The 25,444-nt window shown below is 41.3% G+C and overlaps 1 protein-coding gene across 3 annotated transcripts; it reads right to left on the bottom strand.

Annotated features, from left to right (window-relative positions):
- Positions 1–817: 817 nt before the first annotated feature.
- On the bottom strand, positions 818–25,444 carry MARVELD2 (MARVEL domain containing 2). Of its 3 annotated transcripts, none has more exons than XM_031446417.2 (8): positions 25,388–25,444; positions 21,793–22,151; positions 20,227–21,393; positions 18,269–18,304; positions 10,868–11,016; positions 6,662–6,833; positions 3,450–3,500; positions 818–2,865 (listed from the first exon to the last, which is right to left on the bottom strand). In XM_031446417.2, the coding sequence occupies exons 3-8, from the start codon at positions 21,376–21,378 to the stop codon at positions 2,743–2,745; spliced, it is 1,683 nt and encodes a 560-aa protein (XP_031302277.1). In that variant the 5' UTR covers positions 21,379–21,393; positions 21,793–22,151; positions 25,388–25,444; the 3' UTR covers positions 818–2,742. The 3 variants fall into 3 exon arrangements, with proteins under 3 accessions (XP_031302277.1, XP_031302292.1, XP_031302272.1); XM_031446432.2 differs by lacking the exon at positions 25,388–25,444 and adding an exon at positions 25,182–25,276 and having other exon boundaries at positions 20,227–21,405; XM_031446412.2 differs by lacking the exon at positions 25,388–25,444 and adding an exon at positions 25,182–25,275.

Here is a 25,444-nt window from a genome sequence, read left to right as displayed (position 1 = left end):
TGAGGAAGCATTTGGCACATAACTGGCAAATGACTGACTGAATATATATTTTTCTTTTTCCAAGTTTTAAATATGCTGATTATTCTTATATTAAGTTTCAAAATAGAATACATGTTAAAAGTCAGGTGAGAGAAAGAAAATGGACAAGGAACTATCTTTCTGAATCTCAAAACTTGCCAAAGGTGGCTGTTATGGGTTAAACTGTGTTCCTCCCTCCCCAACCCCTCCACCCCAAAAAAAGGATACATTGAAGTCCTAACCTCTGGGACCTCAGAATGTGACATTATTTGGACACAGGGTCTTTGCAGGTATAATTAGTTCAGATGAGGTCATATTAGAGAGAGTGGGTCCCTGATACAATAGGACTAGTGTCCTTTTAAGAACACGGCTGTGTGAAGACAGAGGCATGGGGAGACAGCCATGGGAAGACGGAGGATTGGGGTGAGACATACAGAAGCCGAGGAATGTCAAAAATTGCCAAAACCCACCAGAAGCTGGGAAGGATTCCTCTACAGGTTTCAAGGGAGCCTGGCCCTGCTGACACCTTAATTCAGACTTCTAGCCTGCAGAACTGTGATACAATAAATTTGTTGTTTTAAGCTTCTGGTACTTGGTTACGGCAACCTGAGGAAACCAGCAGTGGCCTTGACTTTGAATTCTTGCAAATAATGGGGGAGGAGGAAATAGTCACCTGAACATCATGACCTGTTTTCAATGACTTTCCAGTTTATTTTCTGATAATGGAAAATATTTTCAAGAACGTGTCCAGTCAACTCAGGAATGCCAAAAAAGCAAACAACAAAGGACACACACAAAACAAGAGGTAAATGACACTTTAATATGCCTGGGTATGGACATAAAAACTGTAAAAGTCAGCAGTACAACACTGGTTTTCAAAGATTAACATTTACAACTGTAGTAAAATAAAGTTTCACAAAGTTAAATTTCCTTAACACTTCATTTCAATATTAATCTAACTCTTTACAGTCTACCAAAATGGTATTATTTCATCATTTTTTTAAAGCACTGGAGCTCTTCTTAAGTGAAATGTTAATATGGGGCCCCGATAGGTAAAACAGAAAGCGAAGCTGTCCTAGTCTGGGGGGGGGGGCGTTCCTAGAGGGGGTCTCACACGTCCCTAGGTATCACCTCTTAAGACTCGTAGTCTGACAACTATGCATAGTCTAAGAACCATGGAATTAAAATATTCACAATAAACACTAATAAGATTTCATTGACAAAGAAAAACTAGGAAGTTTGTTCAGTAACCGATACGTTTTATGCCTTTGCTTTTCCACATGCTTTTCTTTGGTTTCATCTCCTTAGAAAGTCTTTTGACCATTAATTGTTTGAATGGCAGCTATATTCAGCAGAAATTTTATCTCTACACCTAGGAAATTATCTGCAAGTCAGATGCTGCTGAATAGGATCCAAAAACAATAATTTATTATTATTATTATTATTATTTTATTTCAAAAGAATATTTCATTCCAATGTTCACATAATAATAAACAAATAATAGTGTTGACATAAGCAAATACAATTTTTCCTTTGAAAGAGGCCTTAAAAGCCACAGGAATGAATTAATGTAAGTTCTTAGAATATACAATAGAGTCATGGATAATATGCACAAAAGCAATGATTTTTTAAAAAACTTTTTAAAGGCAGTCAGTCCATTGATCATATTAATTAAAATAAAACATTTCTCATGAAAAAAGCCCCCAAACCAAGATAATTCTTGGGACAATGAAACATCCCAATAAATCAAAGGGAAATTTTTAAGTAGCTATAACATCACAGGGTCTTAGAATGGATGTTTAAACAGGACAGAAACGGCAACAATATTCACACAAGCCTTCTACTTGAGCTATACAGAAATGGCTGGGCTGTGGGGATCTGCAGATCCGTGGTTGGTGATGCCAGTTAAAGAGGAGAAAGCGTGCTGGACCCTGGTGGGCACAGGACCACAGGGAAGCATCTACTTAAGACTATGTGTGTATAAGAGTTATTTATAGCACAAAAGAAGAAAGTCCTGAGGCACGTGACCTTGGGTTAGCTGCTGGACTTGCTCATTAAGGACCCTTCCTTGTTCTAGGTAGTTTATTCATTCCACACAGATGTCTATATAGTTCACAAACACTAACGCAGTGCTGATAATGTGCCAGGCTCTCTTCTAAGTGCTCTGCGAATACTAGCTCATTTCATCCTCAAAACGACCCTATGAGGTAGGTACTATGATTAGCCCCATTTTACAGATGAGGAAATAGGCACAGACAGATTAAGCAACTTGCCCAAGATCATAAGGCTTGAAAATGTTGATTTCTGATTCCAACCCCTTTGCAGGGAAGAAATGACATCTTTGGCTAAAAAGAGAAATTGCTCCTAGAAAAGTCCCAGGAACCAGCCTAAGTGAGAAAGGAAAAGGCAGCACCAGAACTGATACTTCACTGGTTCATCCCGCCACAAGGATACAATCTCCAAATCAATTTTAACTTCAACGACATAAATATAAATTGTGCACAGATGAATACAAAATTCCTTCCACTCCTAGTAAAGGCCCTTAGTCAACTTCAATTTGTTTTGAAATGTCTGAAATCACATGCTGTTTGAACGCAGCGTACCAGCTAAACCAACTAGAAGCTGATTCAGGAGGCCTCTGCTTCTCTAGCACAGAGACCAGCATAAACAAGACAGGAAATAAATATGAAGTTTGATATAAAAAATAGTGGTCTCAAATAAGTTTTAAGGATAACCTTGGACATCCCAATTCATTACTTTGTCATATTCTTGAATCCTTTGTTTTATGTGAGAAAGTTTATTTTTCAGATAATCACAGCGTTCTTTTTTTTCCAGAAACGTAGGATCCTGGAAAAGAAACCAAGCTATTATTTCAGCCTCTGGTTTCCTCAGCAAAAAACAGAAACATACATCATCACTCAGAAAATGACCCTTCATAGCAGATTTTCCTGTAGCAGATTTCAACATCTGCCTAACAAGAACAACAGGCAAGCACTCTACATTTTTTTTTTAGTGGACTTCATTTTTTTTTTAACAGTTTTTAATTCATAGCACAGTTGAGTTGGAAGTAGAGAGCTGAGTTTAAAATACAGTAAAAAGTAAATAGTGAGTATTGAAAGGATTAATAAAAGCTCTCTCCAGCCTCTCCAGATTTGTGCAATGAATGAAGTGTGGGTGGGGAGCTCTATGTGGGCGCTCATTTCCCTGGGCTCCTGCATCAGGACACAGCACCATGTATTCAGGACAGAGAGAAAAGGCACTCAGCAGCCACCCACGTCCCCTAACAGGTAACATCTTAAAAAAACAAAAAAACAAAAACAAAAACAAAAACAAAAAAACACGACTTTAGCTAAAAGAATCTAAAGTCTATCAGTTGTCACCATTGTACCTGGGCAAGAACATACTCTGAAGAAGAAAATGCTTTTACTCACATTCTTTTTTTTCTTAAACTCTTCATGGATTCTTGAAATCCTCTCACGCTCCTAAAAATAATACATTGAATAAGTGAATGAAAATACATGCAGTTACTCAAATCATATCTCAGGAATGTCTCAGGGTACATTGGGCATGAGAATAGAAAACAATGGTTACCTAAGACTATCATGAAAATGTTCACACACACACACAAATTCAACTCACTGGATAAATATTTGAGGGCTTACTATCAGCCAGGCCTTGGGACCCCGTGTGAACAAGAAAGGAAGGGCCCTGCCTGCATGAAACCAGGACCGAGACCCAGTGCCACTGCTTGCTGGTGGTATGATCCTGAGCAAGCTCTTTATCTTAAGACTCGGTTTCCCTATCAGTAAATTAGAAATAATAACTAAAACTACCTTCTAACACTGTGAGAAGGCTCACTTACTTGAAACAATTCTTCTAAAGTGCCTGGTACATAATAACCACGTTAGCCATTATCAAGTAGAATTTTCATCCCCTCTGGCAAGTTCTTTGTCAAGTTACTAGGTACTAGGATCAAAAGGTTGAGACTATTTAACTTTTGAAAATAGCTAATACAAGGTTCCTTCTAAATTTATACTGAGTTTCATAATAAATATGAAATTTGTTAAGGGGCTAGAGCAATGCCCTCATTTATCCAAGTAAATTTATGTTTTAGAGATCACCAAACACTGTAAAGCTAATAAATAAATAAATAACAAAATGTAATGATTTATAGTTCTAAAAGCTTCCCCTGAGAACATTTTCTATCACAAACTACATCCTTTTCCTAATATATTTTAACTCTTCAATGTCTTACATACTAAGATGATAAGTATTGTTTGTGATGTGATTGCTTGCCAGCAGCAAGATGAACCTGGTAATTTAGCCGTCATCTATATTAACAGGTCCTGTAAACTGGGACTGGGAGTAAAACTGGTTGTCTGGGGACAGGGAAGCTGTGCTGGAGATGGAGGCAGAGATGAGAGCTGTAGGATCTGTCCTAGGGTCAGTCAGAGAAGCTGAATTAAGAGGATGAGGACCAGAGGGATTATCTTGAGCAGCAAGACTCCTATTTTATGGGCTTAGAAAAGTCATGTGATAGTTTAATTTTTCAAGGGTGCACCAGCAGGTCTGTGTGAGACCTGTGCCTCCCAGCAGGCCCCCTGGGCTCAGAAACATCTCCCTGGGGACACGCTGGGAAATGAATGAGCCTTGCTAGCAGACTCCCGCCCATGGTGAAGCTCAGCCTGTGGCCGTGCGAAGTTAACTTTTGTGACACAATTAATATCTCTACTTTAGATAAGGACTGCAGGAGACACTGAGACTAAAGGTGTCATTTGGCTACTTACTTGCCATGCCGTGCTAAAACCCAGAGGAAATGACTACTGTTGAGACTGTGTGGAAAAACCATGAGAGGACTCAAGTCTCTCGGCACCTGCTGTAATCAGGACCCTCCCATGCCAACTGCAGACCCACATGCCTGAGCCCTTGCCCACTCCCACTCGTACAAAGCCTACAAAACCGAGACCACTAGGCCTAGGCTCAAGGACTACACGTCACAGTCAGGTTTCTTGGCATCATGTCCATCAACTAGCTCGCTCTTCCCAACCTATCCAGATGCCAGAAGCCTGCTCCTTCCTTCCTGCACTCCTCTGAGGGCATCTAAACGAGGTCACCCCTCCTGGACCTGTGGGCCTTGCTTGTTTTCCAAATGGTACTAAATGACCCTGGACCTGCATGCAGTATTTGCTGGATTTCACCTGCTTCCTGGTACTGGTGTTTCTTAGCCAACACCTTTCCATCACTCCGGGATTGGGAAAATGTCACTACTCTACACATTTGGCTTAGAGAACCTGTAATTATAACTCATCTAAATGTACACTTAAAAGTCTGGGCAAAACAAAGATGCCCAACTAACACAGGTCTCAGGAGAAGAATATATATATAAAACATGTACATATATTATATATATAGCATGTACATTATATATACATACATTAATTTGATATTTATTAAAAAATGCTGTATAAGTTTTAACAATTTCAAGTACAAAACAGTAGATTAGATTACTATATTCTCTTTCAGAAGAATAGGATATTGCACACGAATGTTCATAGCAGCATTATTCATAACAGCCTCGAAGTGGAAACAACCCAAATGTCCATTATCTGATAAACAGATAAAGAAAGTGTGGTATATTCATACAGTGAAATATTATTATTCCACCACAAAAAAGAATGAAGTATTGATTCCTGACACAATATAGACTAACCCTGAAAACGTTCTGCTGAGCGAAAGAAGCCACACACAAAAGCCCACATATTATATCATTGCATTTATATGAAGTGTTCAAAATAAGCAAATCCACACAGACACAAAGTACATTTGTAGTTGTTAGTGGCTGGAGAGAGCGGGAATGGGGAGTAAGTGCTAACGGGTATGGGGATTTTTTGACGGGTGGATGGTGATGAAAATGTTCTAGAATTAGACAGTGGAAACGGTTATACAACTCTGTGAATATACTAAAACCCAATGAATTGTACGCTTAAAAATAGTGAATTTTATGTATGTGAATTATATCTCAATGAAAAAATGTTTGTCAGGTAAAAAGTGCCCTTGATTATGAGGGCACCCTGATTTCCCAGATATTAAAATGTGGGGGGAAAAAAAGACAGAACGCTACAGAAAATGCTTAGGCCCCCTATGACTGCCATCTCCACCCTGGTTTTCCTCTCTGCCACAAACCTGGTCATTGGTCTGAAGCATGTGCCCCGCAGCTCACGTCTGCAGCTTCAGATCCTCTCCATCCTTACCCACCATGCTCTCTGTGCCTGGGGTCCTAAGTGCTTGGCTGTGACTGCAGAACGCATGGCCCCTGGTGGCTGCTCTACACCCCGTCCACCCCGTTGTGAATAAGCCATTCTCAAATTATTTTAGTTCAAGTGTGCTGTCTCCTTTGGGACCCTGACTGACTTAGTATGTATCTTAGGCAAATCTATACTTTCCTTAAATAATAAAATAAAATACTACTTAATAATTGAAGGCAAAAGACAATAAATTATATAATTTGAATTGTCACCCTCAAAATCTCAAATGACTTTCCTAGACAGCAGATGCAGATGGTTGTGCCTTCTCTACATTTCAGACCAGGTTAGAGTTATCCCTCCTCTGTCAGTGCTCCTCTCCCGCAGCTGCAGACACTGACCTGCTGGTTTTCTGAACGATGTGGCAATCTGCTCATCACTGCATCCAGCTCATCCAACTTCTTCAGGACAGCCTGAACTTCGGTGGAGAGTTCTTTGTACTCTGAAAACTGGTCTTGGAACACAGCTTTATAGCGTTCTCGTTCGTCATTTGTCTGAATCATAGGGTATTTCCTGAGAGAAAAAAATAAAGATGAGGTTTGGCTCAGATGGTGGAGTAGGAAGACCTTGAACTCACCTCCTCCCACAGGCACACCAAAGCTACAACTATTTACAGAGCAGCTGCTGATGAGAACGACCATAAGACTAGCAGAAGAGATCTTCCACAACTAAAGATATAAAGAAGGAACCACAACAAGACGGAGGGCAGAAACACGGTATAGTTAAGATTCATACCCTTGGGTGGGTGACCCCAAAACAGGAGGATAATTACCATTGCAGAGGGTCTCCTCAAGGAGTGAGGTATCTGAGTGCCACATTGGGATCCCCAGCACCAGGAAGACAAGCTCCCAGAATGTCTGGCTTTGAAGACCAGTGGGGCTTACTTTTGGGAGAGCCAGAGAGCTGTGGGAAATAGAAACTCCACCTTTAAAGGGCACACACAAAATCTCACACACTCCAGGACCTGGGGCAGAAGCAGTAATTTGAAAGGAGCCTGGGTCAGACCCCTCTGCTGATCCTGGAGATCCTCCGCAAGAGGGAGAAGGCTAGGATCTCACCCTGGAGACACTGGCACTGGCAAGTGTCATTTTGGGGAGCTTGTTCTACCACGAGACACTGGTGCTGGCAAGCCAGAGGGAGGATTCTATTTTGGAACCAGGCCCTGCCCATCACCCTGTCAGCACCAGTCCTGGGATATCTCAGGCCAAGCAGCGAGCCAGGTGGGGACACAGCTCCATCCACCAGCAGGCCAGATGCCTTAAGACACCCTGACCCCCAGCAGCCCCAGACATGGCCCTGTCCACCAGAGGACCAATACCAGCTCTGGGATTCCTGGGCCCTGAAGCCAGAGACCCCAGGACCTGACTCCATGAGCCAGGGGGCGGGTACGAGCTCCAGGATGCCCTGGGCCCCAGCCCTGCCCACCAGCAGGCTGAAGTCCTGAGAGCCTGGGCCCTGGCACCACCCACCAGAAGGCCAATATCAGCTCCAAGACACTTTGGGTCCCTCAGCCAGCTGCCCTGGGATCTGACCCCACTCACCACAGGACTGACACCAGCTTTGGGACATCTCAGATCCCACAGCCAGCCATATCACAAATTGGTCTCACTCAGCAGGCTGACACTAGATGTGGGATCCCTAGGCCTGCAACTACCAACCCTGGAAACCAGCTCTGCCCATTAGTGGACCAGCACTAGCCCCAGGAATCCCCTGGGTTCTACGGCCAGCAACCCTGTGACCCGGCTCCACCCAACAGTGGCTGGCAGCCTTCATACAAAGCAGGGCCTAGCAACCAACAGGACTTGGGGCCAGTCACGCCTACCCACAGTAGTCAGCCTGCCACAAAGAAAGACCCACACAGCCCTCACAGGGGGCACCCCTAGAGCACATAGCTCTGGTGACAAGAGGGGAATGTGCTGCTGGGACGCACAGGATGTCTCCTACAAAAGGCCACTTCTCTAAGGTGGAGAAACAAAATCAACCTACCAAATACACAGAAATAAAAACAGCGAATTAGGCAAAATGAGGTTATAGGCAAATATGTTTCAAACGAAGGAACAAGAGAAAATCCCAGAAGAATCAAGTAAAGTGGAGGCAGGCAATCTATCCGATAATGATCATAAAGATGTACAAAGAACCCGGGGTGAGGGAGTGTGAGGAGGGTATAGCTCAGTGGTAGAGCACATGCTTAGCATGCACGAGGTCCTGGGTTCAATCTCCATTATCTCCATTAAAACAAACAAACAAACCTAATTACCTCTACCCATCTCCACAAAAAGATGTTCAGAGAACCCTAGATGAGAATGAACTGAGTGAGAAGTTAGAAGTTTTAAACAGAGTGAGAAAATAAAAAGAAGAACAAACACAGTTGAAGAATATAATAACTGAAAGGAAAAATATACTAGAAGGAATCAACAGTCAAGTAGCTGATACAGAACTGGGAGACAGAGCAGTGGAAGTCACCCAAGCTGAAAAGAAAAAAGAATTAAAAATAAAAATGAGGACAGTTTAAGAGTCCTCTGGGATGATATCAAGCATACTAACATTCACATTATAGGGATCCCAGAAGGAGAAGGAGAGGAAGGGGGAAGAGAACATATTTGAAGACATAATAGCTGAAAACTTCCCTGACTTGGGCAGCAAAGGAAAACAAGTTATGTACAAGGGAACTCCCATGAGGCTATCTTATGACTTTTCAGCAGAAACTCGGCAGGCCAGAAGGGAATGATATAATGTATTTAAAGTGATGAAAAGGAAATACCTACAACCAAGAATACTTTACCTTGCAAGGCTTTCATTCAGATTTGATGGAGAGATCAAAAGTTTAACAGACAAGCAAAAGCTAAAAGAGTTAGTACCACCAAACCAGCTTTATAAGAAATGTTAAAGGAACTCCTCTAAGTAGAAAAGGCCACAATTAGAAATATGAAAATTATATTAAAAAAATCTTATTGATAAAGGAAAATATACAGTAAAGGTAGTCAGTCAACCCTGTATAAAGCTAGTAGGAAAGTTAAAAGACAAAAGTCATAAAATCATCTATATCAACAGTAAGTAGTGAAGGGATACACAAAACAAAAAGATGTAAAATTTGATGTCAGAAACAGTAAATGTTGGGGATGGACAGCAAAAATGTAAAGCTGTTAAAATATATTCAAATTTAAGAGATCAGCAACTTAAAATAATCACATATATACATAGTTTGCTCATGTATATAAACCTCATGATAACCACAAACCAAAAATCTGTAACAGATACACATACAAAAAAGAGAAAGAAACCCAGACATAACACTAATGATAGTCATCAAATCACAAGGGAAGAGAGTGAAAGAAGAAGAACGAAACAAAAAAACAACTCCAGAATAATTAACAAAATGGCAATAAGTACATACCTATCAATAATTAGTTTAAATGTAAATGGAATAAATGTTCGAGATAGAGTGACTGAATGGAATACTATTCAGCCATAAAAAAGAATAACACCTTGCCATCTGCAGCAACATGGATGGACCTAGAGGGTATTATGCTTAGTGAAATAAGTCAAACAGAGAAAGACAAATACTGTATGGTTTCACTTATATGTGGAGTCTAAAAAACAAAACAATTGAACAAACATTAACAAAACAGAAACAGACTCATAGGTACAGAGAACAAATAGGTGGTTGCCAGAGGGGAAGGGGGTGGCAGAAGTAAAGAAATAGGTAAGGGAGATTAAGAGGTACAAACTTTCAGTTGCAAAATAAATGAATTCACAAGTACAAAATGTACAGTGTGGGAAATACAGTGTGTAATATCTTGGTATGGTGACACATTACAACTAGACTTTCATGGTGATGATTTTGAAAGTATAGAAATATCAAATCACTGTGTCGTGTACCAGGAACTAACACAGTGTTGTAGGTCAACTATACTTTAAAAACAAACTCATAGAAAAAGAGATCAGATCTATGGTTACCAGAGGTAGAGAGGGTAGGGGGAAGAGGGAGTTGGAAGAAGGTGGTCAAAAGGTATAAACTTCCAGTTAAAAGATAAATAAGTACTAGGGATGTAATGTACAACATGATGAATATAATTAACATTGCTAATGTTACATATGAAAGTTGCTAAGAGAGTAAATCCGAAGAGTTCTCATCACAAGGAAAAAATCTTTTTCTGTTTCTTCAATTTTGTATCTGTATGAGATGATGCATGTTCACTAAACCTACTGCGATAATCATTTCGTGATGCATGGAAGTCAAATCATTATGATTGTACACCTTAAACTTATACAGTGCTGTAGGTCAATTATATCTCAATAAAACTGGAAGGGAAAAAAATAAACCGAAGTTATAACTTTTTCACAAAAACAAGAGGAATGGAAACTCAGCTTATTAGCTTTTTCCTTAGTGACCGTATTGTACCTTCAACATGCTACCTCTCAGGAAACACACCACTGTTAAAATATAAATGACTTTAAGCAGAGTATTAACTTGGAGACAAACAGAAAAATGAAAAGCCCGAATGGAACCTATTTCTCCCTTGAAGAAGGATTTAGACGACACTCACGCCACATAGTCCGGCATCACGATGGGTTTAGGGATGTGGCCTGGGGGAATGTGTCCACTCAGTAGCTCAGGTTTCATCTTTGTGGCTTTCAGTTCTTTACAATTAACTTCTTGGTCTCTCTGTCTGTCACCACAGGTGGGCATTTCACACTACAGTTAGGGAAGAAAAGAAGAGTTTATTTTAAACAAAGGCAGAAGGAAAAGAAAACAATAACCTAATCTACTCTTAGGAGACAACTGAGGAGTAGGGGCAGGAGGAAGAAAAATGGAGACAGCAATCAACATTTCCCTTCAGAATTACGTATTTAAAGTTGCAAAGTCCTTCTGAATGCTTTTGTGATAGTTAAGGGAACCACACTGAGATGTGAGAATACATAATGGATGAGACACCCTCCAATCTCAATCATGGGATCATCAAAGGTAGATGACAAAATGGTAAATGTGTCTTTAAGTACTTTAAGATTTATACCTCAACAAACTGTAAAAGAATAGAAAATGTAGTTCAAAATAAGAAACGCAGGGATAAAAATGCAACATGGCTACTTAAATGGAAAGAGAAAAAGTGATACCAGGAATTTGGGATGAAGCCACTAAGTAGGTCAGAAAGGGAAATGAGTCATGCTGTTTCATCATCTGAAAGGGAGAGCAAGCAAATCCAAGGCAAGGGTGGTGGGTGTCTTTACTCCCCCAGTGCTCTTAACCTGTGCATCCCTGAAGAGGTCCAGGAGAATGCTGGAGGTGGTGGTTTAAGTCACCTGGCTCCTAAACTGGAGAGCTCCTAGAGGTCTCCATAGTGGGGGGAAAAATGGTGCATTTAAAGGATGGGGAAAGAACACAAGACAAAAAGGCCCAGAGAGGAAGCACTGGAAGACGAGACTTAAGAGCTGAAATAACCAACAGAAGGGCCGCACGAGAGGAAGACACAGGGGAGCCCACTCCAGAAGGGGCAGGCTGAGATGGATGCTCGGCTTTGAGGCTGGGAAAAGACTGACTGGGGACTCCTCTGGGCAGCACCTACAACACCAGCCAAGTTGGTGAGGCTGGTGGATGCTGGGGAGAGGGATTTCCATATTACACACAAAGGAGCAAAGTTCAGAGAGGTTAAGTAAATTCTCCAAGGTCTCACAGCTATGAAGTGGAAAAGCCACGACTAAAACCCAGAACTTTTTGGCTTGATGATTCTTTACAAGAGCAACAGGAGGAAACCGGTTTACTTAAATGTATATCGCTCAACCCTAAAGATCTCTGAAGCCCTGTTAGCATGATGGAAATGAGTTTGTGATGGCAGGGTGGACAGTGCCATACTGCTTGGGCCTGTCAATCACATGACGTGGAGGGAAGCTCCCTCCACTCAGCCTGTGGGCCTTCAGTCCCTGCTAGCTGAAGTAAACTTGCTGACTAAACTGAGTGGCTTGGGAGGGCCCCTACTTCACTGAAAACAAAATATCAAAAAGGATTTTATTTTTTATTTTTATTTATCTATTTTATTGAGGTATAGTTGATCTACATTGTTGTGTTAGTTTCTGGTATACAGCATAGTGATTCAGATATATATATATATTATTTTTTTTAAATCAGAGATTATTACAAGATATTGAAAGTAGTTTCCTACTTTTAAAACCTTGCTCTTTACCTTGGCAGGCAGCTTTTAAAATCCTGTTTCCTGATTTCTCTATCTCTGAGGCTGCCTCAGAGGTCTGGTTTAACATTAGCTCATTCTAGAAACCACCAGCTGTTAACTCACCACACAATACAGCTGCGGGTTAGACAGATGAGACGGGGAGGCTGTGGACCCGCCCTGGGGAGGGTTACCAAGAGAAGAAGCCTGTGCCCACCGAACTAGGTGGAAGGGAAACCAGACCACCTGGGAACAGAAAGGACGGCTCTCCATGGGCCCCCAGTGGCAAGAATGTGAGGGGGGAAGCAGAAAACGCAGAGGAAAGCAGATCAAATGAGAGTATTTCAGAAAACTTTCTGAGGTTACTATCCTATTCTGCTTTGTTCCCTGCTGCTCATGCCATTTCTTCATCCTAATGAGCTGTTATATGTTTAACCTTGAAAATAAATGATGGCGTTAAAATTAGGGGAATCTTTTTTTGGCTTAAATAAGTGGATTTCTATTTCACGGCATCCTTTTTTAGCTTCTGAATATTTAACAAGCTGTTTCTCATGCGGCTGCCTGCAGAGCGGCAGGGAGGACCCTGACCCTGCAGAGCAGCAGCCCTGGACATCCAGCTGGAGTTCCCAGTCTAAACCAGGACCCTCTCCAGGTAGTCACCATGGGCAGAGAGTCCATATGAGATTTTTCCCCGCTAGGTAAAGTTTTTTCCCTCTAGGCAAAGGTTTCTCAAGCAGAAACTCTTCATTTTCCTTACCCGTCCCTAATTTCAAGATTTACCTTTTCATATTAAAAAGAGAGTTATTCTAAGAAGTCAAAATATTTCCACAGACTGTTTCATCTGCTTTACAGTTTTTGTGGTTGTTTTGTTTTCTTTTCATGCTCTTAACATTTTCTTTCACTTTTTTTGGGTGAACCTCACTGATCATCAGTTCAGAAAACTCTATTAGGAGAAAAGAAATCAAGAACTAGATGAGAGAAAAAATTAAAACCTCCTAGGCTTGCAGTTGGCCCCGCCTTGGATCACACCACTCCCAAACAGTATTCCTCATTACAAACACACCCAGAACTCATATGACCTCTCTGCATCTAGAAAAACTACCCTGGTCAGCAAATATCAGAAAAGCTTTACTGTGAGGCAAGAAAAAGTAATTAAGCCATGGGGTAAGTAATGCTATGGATATAATTACTAAGCTTTTCAAATTAAAAATGAGCTGAATGAATATGCTGTCAAGGTAGAAAAATGGGGAGAGCCAGACATGCGTTTCCAGTGTGCATTTGTCCAGTTTCTGACTCTCCCCCTTTGAGCATATGCTGTAACGATGCCCAGGCCCCTGATCCCCAACCCACACCAAAACCTTTGATGCCCAGATTAGATGCTGACTTTTCAAATTGAGAAAAGAAATTTGCTCAACACTTAGGGACTTATTAGAATTTGTTTCTATCTCTGATCTTACTTTGTGTCTGTATATTACTTCTTTTTAAAATGATCTTATTTGCTTTTTAAAAATTATATTCATGAAAATACAAAACAAGAAGGGACAGCCTAGCAGAGTCCCAAACAGGGGACAGGAAACAAGTTCAAAGAGCATAAGCAACCTCCCCAGACTCACAAAGCCAGTAGCACTCAAGTTCAGATTTGCCTGATTCCAAAGTTTACTTTCTCTTTACCACACCACACTGCCTCACCTGTGGCAGCCGGCCAATTCCTCCCTTCTGAGAACTGGGAAGGAAGCAGGGGAAAATCATACCCAACGAGAAGCTGGAGAGTCAGTCTTTCCCATAAGGTTTCTCATTGGTAAGTGCAACACGGATTCCTCAATTCAGTCATGAGATGCCCTCTACCTCTGAATACACCTGCATATGTTGGTCCACAGGGACCCCCTTCCCAGGAAAAGGCGGCGTTGAAAGGATGCTCTTTGCATTCAGCTCCCTTATCTTGAAAGAGTAGAAATTAACTGGACTAATATGATTTTCAAAGGAGTCTTTGGAATGGGACTGTAACTCCACTAAGGATATTCCTGATTACTCCAGGACCTCTCAGGAGCCGAGACCCTGTAACACTCCCTGGACATATGGGGCACCAGCCTTTTAGGGCAGCCTGAAAGGCGTACCTGGAACTCTCCAGATCTTCCTAATCCCATTCCACCTGCGGAGGCTGCACCAGCCACATTCTCATCAAACAATGTCGCAGACCACCCTATCATTTGGGGCAAACTTCTTTAATTCAGCCAAGTCTTTCAGGTTGATTTTACTCAGCACTTGATCCCATCGGTAAATCCCACTGCCTCAGGGACTGACCAGGAAGCCCAGAAATTCCATCCTGGCCAGGAATGGTCCCATGGCCGTGTCACTGCCACACTGCAGCTCAGTAAGACAGCCCCGTCCAGCTGGTGCTGCGCAGTCAACATCTGCAGTGTGCACACCACCCTTAACCCCCACAAGGCAGAGCCTTCCCCTATGCCCCAGGGATGTTCTGAAACATAGTTCCCGATGTTAACACCTGACTTCAGATTTTGATATCACCTGCTAACAAGAGTGTCAACTTTCAGGAAGTGGATTTCCTTATATGCGAGTTTTTAGGCCTCTTTTCCATTATGAACAATGAACAATCTTTCTAATCCAGATCCATCTTCTAAACCAAAGTTCCACTAAGTTCAATGTTTTCCAAGAAGTGAGCACTATTTTATAGGACTCCTGCAGGGCTATGATGTAGCAATGGCTGTTATTACTGGCCAGGCCAAAATTTAGGAGTTTCCTAGTCAGTCTCTCTGAGGGAGTGGGATTTACTAGTGGGTCATAGCAGTATGGCAATCTTGAATGAGTATCCGCAATGCTCTGCCAAAGCCACTCCTATGACGGCTCCCAGACTGGAAGACCACTTCCTCCATTTGGTCAAACTCACATATCCGTACTGACACTGGAAGGCAGCCACAGGGTGAGTTAGGGAATTTGCACTTTTATTTCAAACAAAGGGCCAATGTTATTAATTATTTAAACATCAGCCTTATATTGCTTATCTCAGTATTTGAAATGAATATTGACTTTTTTAAAACTTAAAAAATTTTGAATAGGTAACATAGAGACATGACATATAATTCAAAAGATCCAAAATGGTTCATAATGAAAAATAAGTCTCCTTCTTCACCTGTCCACCTACTATTAGCCAGTTGCCCTCCTAAAGGCAGCTACTTTTTATCAGTTTCAGGGATATCTGATATGTATATTTTAGATAGCTTAAAAGTGAGCATATATTTTGCTTACTCTGGTAATTAGTACCACTGAGTTAGAACAAGTCTAGCTGAAATGTCTATCCTGATGCAATAAATGTTGAATAAATAAATGAACAGTTAAAGCAAATTAAAACATATGGTAATTAGGAATTTAAAACAAAGTACAGGGGGTGGGGTTATAGCTCGGTAGTAGAATGTGTGCTTAGCATGCATGAGGTCCTGGGTTTAATCCTCAGTACCTTTATTTTAAAAAAATTTAAAAAATTAAAAACTAAATAAAACAAAGTACAATAAAAGCAAACAACCAAAAAGCCACACACACACAAACCTAACCAGTATCATTCTAATTGTATGAACAATGTTTAAAGTGTACAGGTTTGCAGCACTAGGTCTACACTGCCTTGTGAGAGAGACACACCTCAGGATTCTGCAGGGGAGCTAATATCAGCCCCACTTGTCCCATGCCTGGTCAGTCAGGACTGGTCAGATATCTCTTGATTTCTAAAGACTTGTGGATATCCAAGAAAACCACAGCAAAGCTCAGCTGTAATTCAGATGATTTCATATACGTGTCAGAAATCAATGCAACTGACCCTTCAAAAACCGTGGCTCATTACAGATCCCAAAAGATGCTTTGACCAATTAGCAATGATGACTTTGAGACAGTATCACCCATAAATTGATTTCCCAGGAGGTGTCAGGGAAACATAAATCCCTAAGCAGGTTATTTAGTTTAGCTTTGTAGTTCTTGCTCACTTCTCTCTCTCTCACACTCACACAGTCACACTCTACTCATCTTTTGTCTGTGTTTTTCTTTTTCACTGCATTTGTAAGCCCCTGGAAAATGGAGATGATGCTCCTAGATGTATTCCTATCACTGGCCCACAGCCTAACTGGCACGTTTGTTCAATGATGAATTAATGATGACACCGACGTATTAATCATGATCCCTTAGACAGACTGTTGTTCATCCACTTCATAAATCCCTTACTTCAACAAAACATTTTCAAATAGTATTTGTATGTTACAACATAGAGAATAAAGTTAAAAAGAACCTCATCAAAAGTATTTTCAAAACAAATGCACTTAACAAAAAAGATCTTATACAAATTAGCAACCCAATAAAAAAACTGGGCAAGATGTGAACAGACAGTAGGGAAAGAAATGCAAACATATGAAACATGCTCAGCCTCACTCCTGACAAGAGAAATGCAAATTGTAACTACATTAGTACTAAAATTTTTCACGTCTCAGGTAGATGTCAACAAATTTCCTAACACTGCGTTGGTCAGGGTGTGAGGAAGCTGATAGTGCTGCTGGGGGGTGGAAATAGGTAGAACTTCTACTGGGCAATCTGCAGTCAAAACAGAAACGTACAACCCTTTGGACCCAGAAATCCACTTCTCGGAATTTATCTTTCAGGTGTACTTGTGCATATATGGAAGCAAATACGTTCAAGTATGTACAAGCTTATTCACTGTAGCGTTGTTTTTAATAGGGAGGGACTGAAAACAACCTTCATGTTAATATACGGTTAAATAAATTATGGTACATCCATAAAGTGCAATACTATGTAGTTGTAAACAGAGAGTGCAGTTTTTCATATTCTAGTAAGGAAGCATCTTAGAAACATACTGTTATGTGAAAAAAATAAGGGACATAACAGTATGCATGGTATGCTACTGTTTGTGTAAATGGGGGAATAAAGCAAATATACACTTCTGAGAGGAAACACAAGATACTGGTAACACTGGTCGCCTCCGGGGGAGAACTGGGAAGCCAAGGGACAGGAGTGAGAGGAGCCTTTGTAACAGAGACCCATTAGAATTGGGAACCAGGGGAATATACTACCTTTTCAAAGAAACAAACAAACACAAAGGGTGTACTCTTAACCTCTTGTTGGAAATAATGCTCAAATCTTAAAAAAGAACTTTTCAGTGAGGTAAAAATTATGATGAAGATATATAAAATTATTACATATATGTAAATAATTACAGTAACAGCATCTCATCGAATCCTCTCAAGTAAAATCATGAGGTAGAATTTATTATTCTTCCAACTTTACAGATGAAGATACCAAAGCGTAGGAAGGTTAAATATCTGCATACTGTCATGCAGCTAGTAAATCTGGAATAGGGATTTCTTCCTGACACAGCAAAATTCATCATCTGAAAGCAAGGTGAAAAGGATAGGAAAGAATGGTGAAGAATTTTAAAGAGACTGAAGAAAATTTGGGAGAATCATCTTCATTAAAAAAAATTTTAATTTACATACATAAGGAGAACCAACTATGTTCACTTGCATAAGCTTCCATCTAACAAAGATAAAAGAAGCTACAAATAGCCTTGTCTAATTTGGTCCTTTCAGCATTAGGAAAAAGCTGATAGTCCTATCAGGAACTCAATGTAATATAATATAATATAATATAATATAATATAATATAATATAATATACACGTTTATAGACAGATGATCTACTCTATATTTTACAGACAAGCAGGAAAATCATTTAACAAACCTAGAGACAAATATAACGTGAACTTTATTCTTACCATTTTCCTTTTCAGTGGCAACGATGGCTCACTTATCTGGAACAAAAAGAGTTAAAATGATTTTTTCAAAGGTGTGAAGCTACTTTGCTAATTATTTTCGTCCAACTGCATTTATAGCCCAATCTCAGTTTTATAGTTGTTGATTCGCTACCTCACAGATGCTCCTCCTACTCTTTTGGCCACGTTTTGATGGGATGACTGTGATTCCCTGTGAACCAGGAGCCGAGGGCAGAGCTGGCAATAAGGAGATGGTGGCGACTCTTAAGTGAGTTGCTCTGAATTTCCTAGAGATTGTATTGTATTTATTCTCAGCTCTCACTACCTTGCACAAGAGTTTGGGACGGTTACATTGTAAAATTAATAGAAAAAAGTCACATGCCATCACATCTTGTAGTATCTAGGAAGTTACAGAAACACATGAACAGGCATCAGAAGTGATTCAAGTCTAATCACCCATTATGCAAAGTCTTATAGAAACACGTTTTCGTTGAGAAAGGGAAAGGAAATAAAAGTATTACGTTGATAATTATAGTCACATTCATGTAGAATTTGAAATGACATTAAGAGCTCTGAGATTAAATTTACATAAAATTATGAGGAAGTATGTGTTTCACTATTTGGATTTCACACAGATTGGAATTTAAAGTTTCTTACTTTGTATACACAGATGTAAATTTAAGAAATATGCTTACAGTGCTGAGATAAATTTTTAGAAACCACTTGAATTTATTTCAAGTTCTAGTAAGATAAATATATTTTATATCACTAGAGCATGGACCCCATTGAAACATGTTGAGGTTCTCTGTAGAACACATAAGGTACCTGTTATAATATTAGTCAGGTTTTGCTGTTGTTATGCATAAGATTAAAAACAAAATACACAGGTCAGTGAGTAAATACACAGGTTACTGAGTAAATAAGGACTGGATTTCATTCTAAGCTAAAGTTTTGCCCAATATATACCATGTGCTAATGTATTGTATCTAGGAAGTCTTTGGAAAAGTGTGTGTGTGTGGGATGGGTAATTTGCATGGTATAGCTGACTTAAGAAAATATTTAAGGTAATAAATTTTCTGAGGCATAGGAAATTCTAGTACATACTCCTCCTTTGAAGAAGAAAGCAAAATATCGACTTATTTCAGGGTATAATGAAGCTAGCAGAATATATCCTAACATTTTTGCTAACATTCAAAAAAAATTTTTTAAATACAACTTTAAATAACTTTATCCTCCAGGTATTATGATCATCATCATCATTATTATTATTAACTTTCCTCTTTCTCCTTCTTATATTTAACTAGTTAAATCCTAGAAATAAAAATAAGTGCAAGGCTCCCATTCTAATTTTGGCACATTCATCTCCCCAAAATAAGGCTGAAACATCAAAATGCCTGGGTAAGTTTTCATGGAGGATGTTCATTATAACTCAACCTCTGAATACTTAAAAAAAAAAAATCAAATGTGGTTCATTATATTGTTATTCAACTCACCGGAAGAAAGTGGGACGAAATCATAACAGATTTAAACGATCACTTTCTTCCTGTAACTGAACAATTCTGTTCTGTATTAAGTCTTGCCATACTAAAGCATCAAGATTGTTCTCAAACTTACTTTAATGATGAGACGTTTATTTTACTGAATATGTCATCATTCTTCTTTGTAGAAATTCAGGAGTTGTATTTTCCCCTGAAGTATCAGACAGACAACAACACAACCAACAAACTACACATTACACTACACATCTGGTGTCTACTTGCAACATTATAACCAGTGACACACCAGAGCAGGTTATCCCAGTCAAAGCATGTCTGATACTAAGCGAGGCAGTTTGAACTTCAGATCATTCAAAAAAAAAAAAAACAAAAACAAAAACAAACAAAATTTGTTTTGAGAACTCTACCTATTTAAGGAGGGAGTAAACAGCAGAAGAAAAAAACGAAGACTGTGACATCCCTTACCTCCTGTTGTTCCAGGTATTCCCTGTGTCTCCGAGCTGCCTCGTGCCTCCATAGCTTTAGGCAGACCAGAGCTCCGATGAGATAAACAATCATGGTGACAAAGAGAAAGATCATGGCTGCTATCTGCCCCCCTTCTACCCTGCAGAACACTGCATTCACAGGCGTGTTAAACAACGGGTAGTAGCAGAGGCCACCTCGGTTGGTATCGTTCACGTAGACTATGGCTGCAGCCATATACAAAATAAACAAGGAGACATTAATTCCAAACTCAGTGAGGGGCCACCAGTTTGAGTCCAAAAGAATGGTCCGGTAGTACATGGACATGCCAAGAACCAGAATAATAATGGTGGTGATCCAAGCTAATCCGGCGACCACGAGTACAAAAGGGGTCTTGGGGCCGCTGTAGTAGTAGCCCCCATACACACTGCCCAGGCCACCGACGCCACCCATGCCGTAGGGCTGTGAATAGCCAAACATGTTATACCACTCGCTGTCCTTGTGAATGTAAGCGGTGACACAGGCGAAGACGCCGGCCCCCAGGAGCAGCTCCGCCACGCCCAGGATTCTCAGCAGGCCTGCCCACGACTTCATGTAGGAATACTTGAGCTTGTACACCTCCACCTGCTCACTGTATGTCCGGGCTGTCTGTGTGTGTCGCCCCAGAGATCCGTAGGGATCATGGGGAAACATGGCATCAGCCTCCTTCCGGGAATTACAGATGCCTTCTGACCCTCTTTGAGGATCTTCATAGGAGCTGGCGGCTGAACGGTGGTTTGGTCTCACAGGAGAGGCTGGAGGTGAACACTCCACTCCATCCGAGATGTATCTGATGTCTGCCACCGGCTTCTCCCATTCGGGGTCCTTTTTCTTCCCTTTGAAGAAGTTCTTCCAGGACTCGGGGACAAAGCGCCTTACAGGCTTGAGATCCGGAGCTATGGCCGGTTCCTCCGTGTCACTTGAGTAGAAGTCTGGACCGAATGGTGGCTGTAATGGGAGAGGGGGTGGTGGCAACGGATCAGCGCTCACGGCCAGCTCGCTGTCGTGAAGAGTCTGCAAGGTTCTTATGGTGCCATCTTGATAGTCCAAGTCCCCTGGGACCTCATCGTAGCGCCTGTCCAGATTCCTGGATCTTCCTCCGTCATTTGAAGACATTTGTGATGTTCACACCTGGGGCCAAGACTAAAGTTATCACTTATGCTTAGTTATTTATCTTTCAATGATGCTGATTTTATGCACTTAGTAGCAAATGATCATATTCAGAAAACCAATATAATTTCGAATTATTATGACATATAAAAATGGTAACATAAATGTGTAGATTTTAAACATAGGTAACAATGTTAGCAAGGGATATAGTCATCAGTCTATGAGATTTTAAGGGCAATCAAAATCTTAGCTCTGGGTGAAAACATTTGTTAAGTCTAATTTATCTATGAGCCCTTTAAACAACAAAATGTAAAAAACCAAAAATGAGACTAAATGTTAACAATACAGGATGCTAACACATTCCAAGTACAGTCCTTTCCTCAAACATCTAAATCAAAATATTTAAGAGTCTGAGCATACCAAAATTTGATGGGTCAGCAAATACTCTTCACTTTCATTAACTCAAGTCTGCTCCGGGATGGCTCAGGAGAAGCAGTCTGATAAACACAGGGAGTGGAGAGCCCGTTTCCTTCCTAACTCGGGAAGTCTCTTTAGAGGAGTTGCTTCTTCCACTTTAAAACGGTAACACTTGATACTAGATTTTAAAAATTGAATTCTCAGAGAAAAAAAAATCACCAAAGGTTAAGATTCCCTGAAGTACAACACAGAGCCACAGCAATGGCCATGGATGTATCACTCTTTCCGGAGCAATTATTTAAAGGTGACTTGCTGTTGCCACAGAGAGACTCAGAAAGTATCTTAGAGGGTATTCAATCCACCTGAAAAATAAAGCATAGAAAAAAACCCCACTTTTTATTAAACCTGTCGATTTCCTTCATGAAATCAATGACCTGAACACCTATACAAAAAGAGGGAATACATTTGCTAATGAACTGCTAGGTTTAAGGTACAATGAATTTCTCCCTCAAACTCCTTTATTTCTGAAAATTACTTACTAGGGGGGAGGTAATTAGGTTTATTTATTTATTTTTAGTGGAGGTACTGGGGATCGAACCCAGGACGCCGTGCATGCTAAGCATGCACTCTACCACTGAGCTATATCCTCCCCCTTAAACTGCTTTTAAGTATTTACTGAAGACTCGCTGGGCACATGGCACTGTACCTGGCACTGTAAATGTCTCAAAATTAAAATTGGTAATCCCAGCTATATGGTGTTGAACAATTTAGAAATTCCTAAGGAAACTTTCCTTTGTAAAATGGGTAAGTATTTACTGAGTACAGTAAACAAGTATTTACTGATCACCTGCTCTGCACCAGGCTTGCTGAAGATGTGTCAGTGAAAAAAGCTGACTGAAATCCTTGCCTTCATGGAGCTTAAATTCCAGTGGGGGGTGACAGATGACAGATAAGGCAAGTGAAGTATACTGGATGCCAAGGAACAAAGTTAAGAAGGAGGATAAGAAGTGCAGCGTGGACAGGGTATTATACTTTTAAATAGATTGACCAGGGAAGTCTTCATAGAGAACATGACATCTGAACACAGAATTGGAGATGAAGGAGGGAGCCGGGCAGGTATCAGGGGAAGTGTTCCAGGTAGATGGAACAGCTAGTGCAAAAGCCTTAAGGCAGGAGTGCCTGGCATGTTCCAGGACTATTAAGGCATGGAGGCCAGTGTGGCAGCAGCAGAGTGCGTGAGAGGGCGAGTAGTAGAACTGAGGCCATCTGAATCCTGAGGGCTTGAAAATCATTAAAAGGATTTAGGCTTCCATTGGGAGTGAGGGTTCTGAGTGGAGGGCTGACACCATCTGACTTCTTTTAACAGGATCACTCTGGATGCTGTGTTCAGAGTACATTCCAGGAGAAAAGGGCAAAAATAGGGAGACTGCCTGGCTAGGAGGCCACCAAAATACAGCTGACCCTTGACCAGTGTGAGAGTTAGGGGCACCAATGCTCCTCGCAGTCAAAAACCCAAGTATAACTTTACAGTCAGTACTCTTCAGTGGCTCCGAATCCATCGATTCAACTAACTGCGGGCTATGTAATACTGTACTGCATATTTACTGAAAAGAACTGCTGAAATGTGGACCCCCACGGTTCAAACTTGTGTTGTTCAAGAGTCAACTGTAATCCAATGGACCATAATGGTAGCAATGGAGACAGTGAGGTCAAATGTATAGAAAATTAAAATTTTTTATTATAGAAAATTTCAAACATAATAAAAGTAGAAAGAATAGTATTTTCAGCCCTTATGTACCCATCAACCACCTTCAATAATTATCAACTTATGACCAGTCTTGTTTCAACTATACCCCTGACCTTATTCCTTCTGTCAATAGATTACTTTAAGGCAAATCCCAGACATCAGATCATTTGATTTGCGACATTTCTCCATCCCTCCAGTGTAGACCTGGGAGAAGCAGCCTGAAGAGACTTTGAGATACCTGTTAGAAGTCCAAGTGGAGATATCAAGTAGGCAGTCTACCCACAGATGAGTATATCCTATCACAGACTAGATACAGTCACCTGGGTGGAAATGGAGAAGGGGTCAAAATTCTCGGTTCTTCTAATGGGGCACCTCAATTTTACAGAATTAACTGTGAGTGACAGCAGGGTGCCCAGTGCAAACTAAGAGGAAAAAAACGAGTATAAAAATTTTCTATAAATGATAACAATTAGCAATTACTTTCATCTTTTCTCTCTTTACATGTTGATTAAAAAAATTTAAGTTCTAGGAATGCTTAGTATTATTATAGCTCTTGAAATACACTTCCCTAAAAAAAAAGTAGAGGCAAAAGCACAACAAATAACTTTAGCAAGTTTTACATAGCTTTGAATATCTTTTGTATACATGCATTTAAAGGATACCAGTTGCTTACTTTAACACATTGGCAAAAGCGCACTTCACTGTAATGAGCTTAATTCATTCTCAACTGTGAAAAGTGGCTTACTTGAATTAGATCTCCTTATCAATGTTTACATGATGGGGGGTATAAGCTCAGTGGTAGAGTGCATGCATGCACGAGGTCCTGGGTTCAATCCCCAGTACTCCATTAAAAATAAAATAAACTTAATTACCTACCCCCCAAAAATGAAAAAATGTTTAAATAAAAAGCCAAAATTACAAATTTGAAGAATACCATATTATGTGATTTTAGAAGGGAATAGTCAGTGGTATTTTATCACACTTTAGTATCTGGATACCCCTAGTATCTCTCAGGGTATCATTGAGAGTCCACTTAGAATCAGTACGCTGAGCCCGAGCGAGTCTTTGTTCTGTTCACACCCCGAGCCCTGACTCCATTCTATTGGCACACAATTCTCGGGAAGCCAGAGAGGTGGGAGGAGAAACGGTTCTCCCCAGCCAAGTGTTACAGGAATCCAGCTCGGTCACCTTTACACCAACAGAATCAATGCTGAGCGGGCTTTAAAGTTTTTCAGGGCCCGAGCAAGGGGCAGATTTTAGACGTTTCTGGGGTTCCAGGGGGTGGGAAAGCCCCTGAGGTTTTAACTTGACCCTCGAGCGAGGACCCCCCGATACCGAACATCTCTCCCGGGGCCTCTCCCGAGGCCACCGCTCGGGCTTCACCCTCCCCCCCACCTATCTCGTCCAGTCTTCTGCCCTGCCCACCCAGGTGAGTATTCCGACAGAAAAACCACTCTTCGTCTTTCAAGATTCCGCCCCAAGGTGGCCGGAACTAAGTCGGGCCCGACGTGCCCAGGTCGGGACAACCCGGACCCCAGCGCCCGGAAGGACCGCGGCTTCGCGGCCGGCACCTGTGTCCGCGGGATGAAGCCAGGCGGGCCGAGGGGCCCCCCTGCCCCCTCTCTCCCCGGGCCCGCACCCTTACCGCGCCGGCGTCCGGCCTCGGCCGCAGGTAATGGCGGGGCTGAGCGGAGAGCGCGCGGCGCCGGGAGGCTCCGAGGAGCCGGGCGCGCAGAGAGGGGCCAAGAGAGCCCGAGGGCCCCCTCCCCACCGCGCACCAGCCCGGGGTCCTCCCGCCCCTCCCCGCCCGCCTCCCGGTCACGTGGGCCCCACCCCTCGCGCTCCACTCACCTGCGCGGCCGCCGGGAAGAGCGCGCACGCCGCCCGCGGCTCTGAAACCCGGCTCCC

Source organism: Camelus dromedarius, chromosome 3 (assembly GCF_036321535.1).
Source record: "Camelus dromedarius isolate mCamDro1 chromosome 3, mCamDro1.pat, whole genome shotgun sequence".
NCBI classification, from domain to species: domain Eukaryota; kingdom Metazoa; phylum Chordata; class Mammalia; order Artiodactyla; family Camelidae; genus Camelus; species Camelus dromedarius.
Note: the sequence above shows the minus strand (reverse complement) of the source record. Positions and strands in the feature narration are given on the sequence as shown.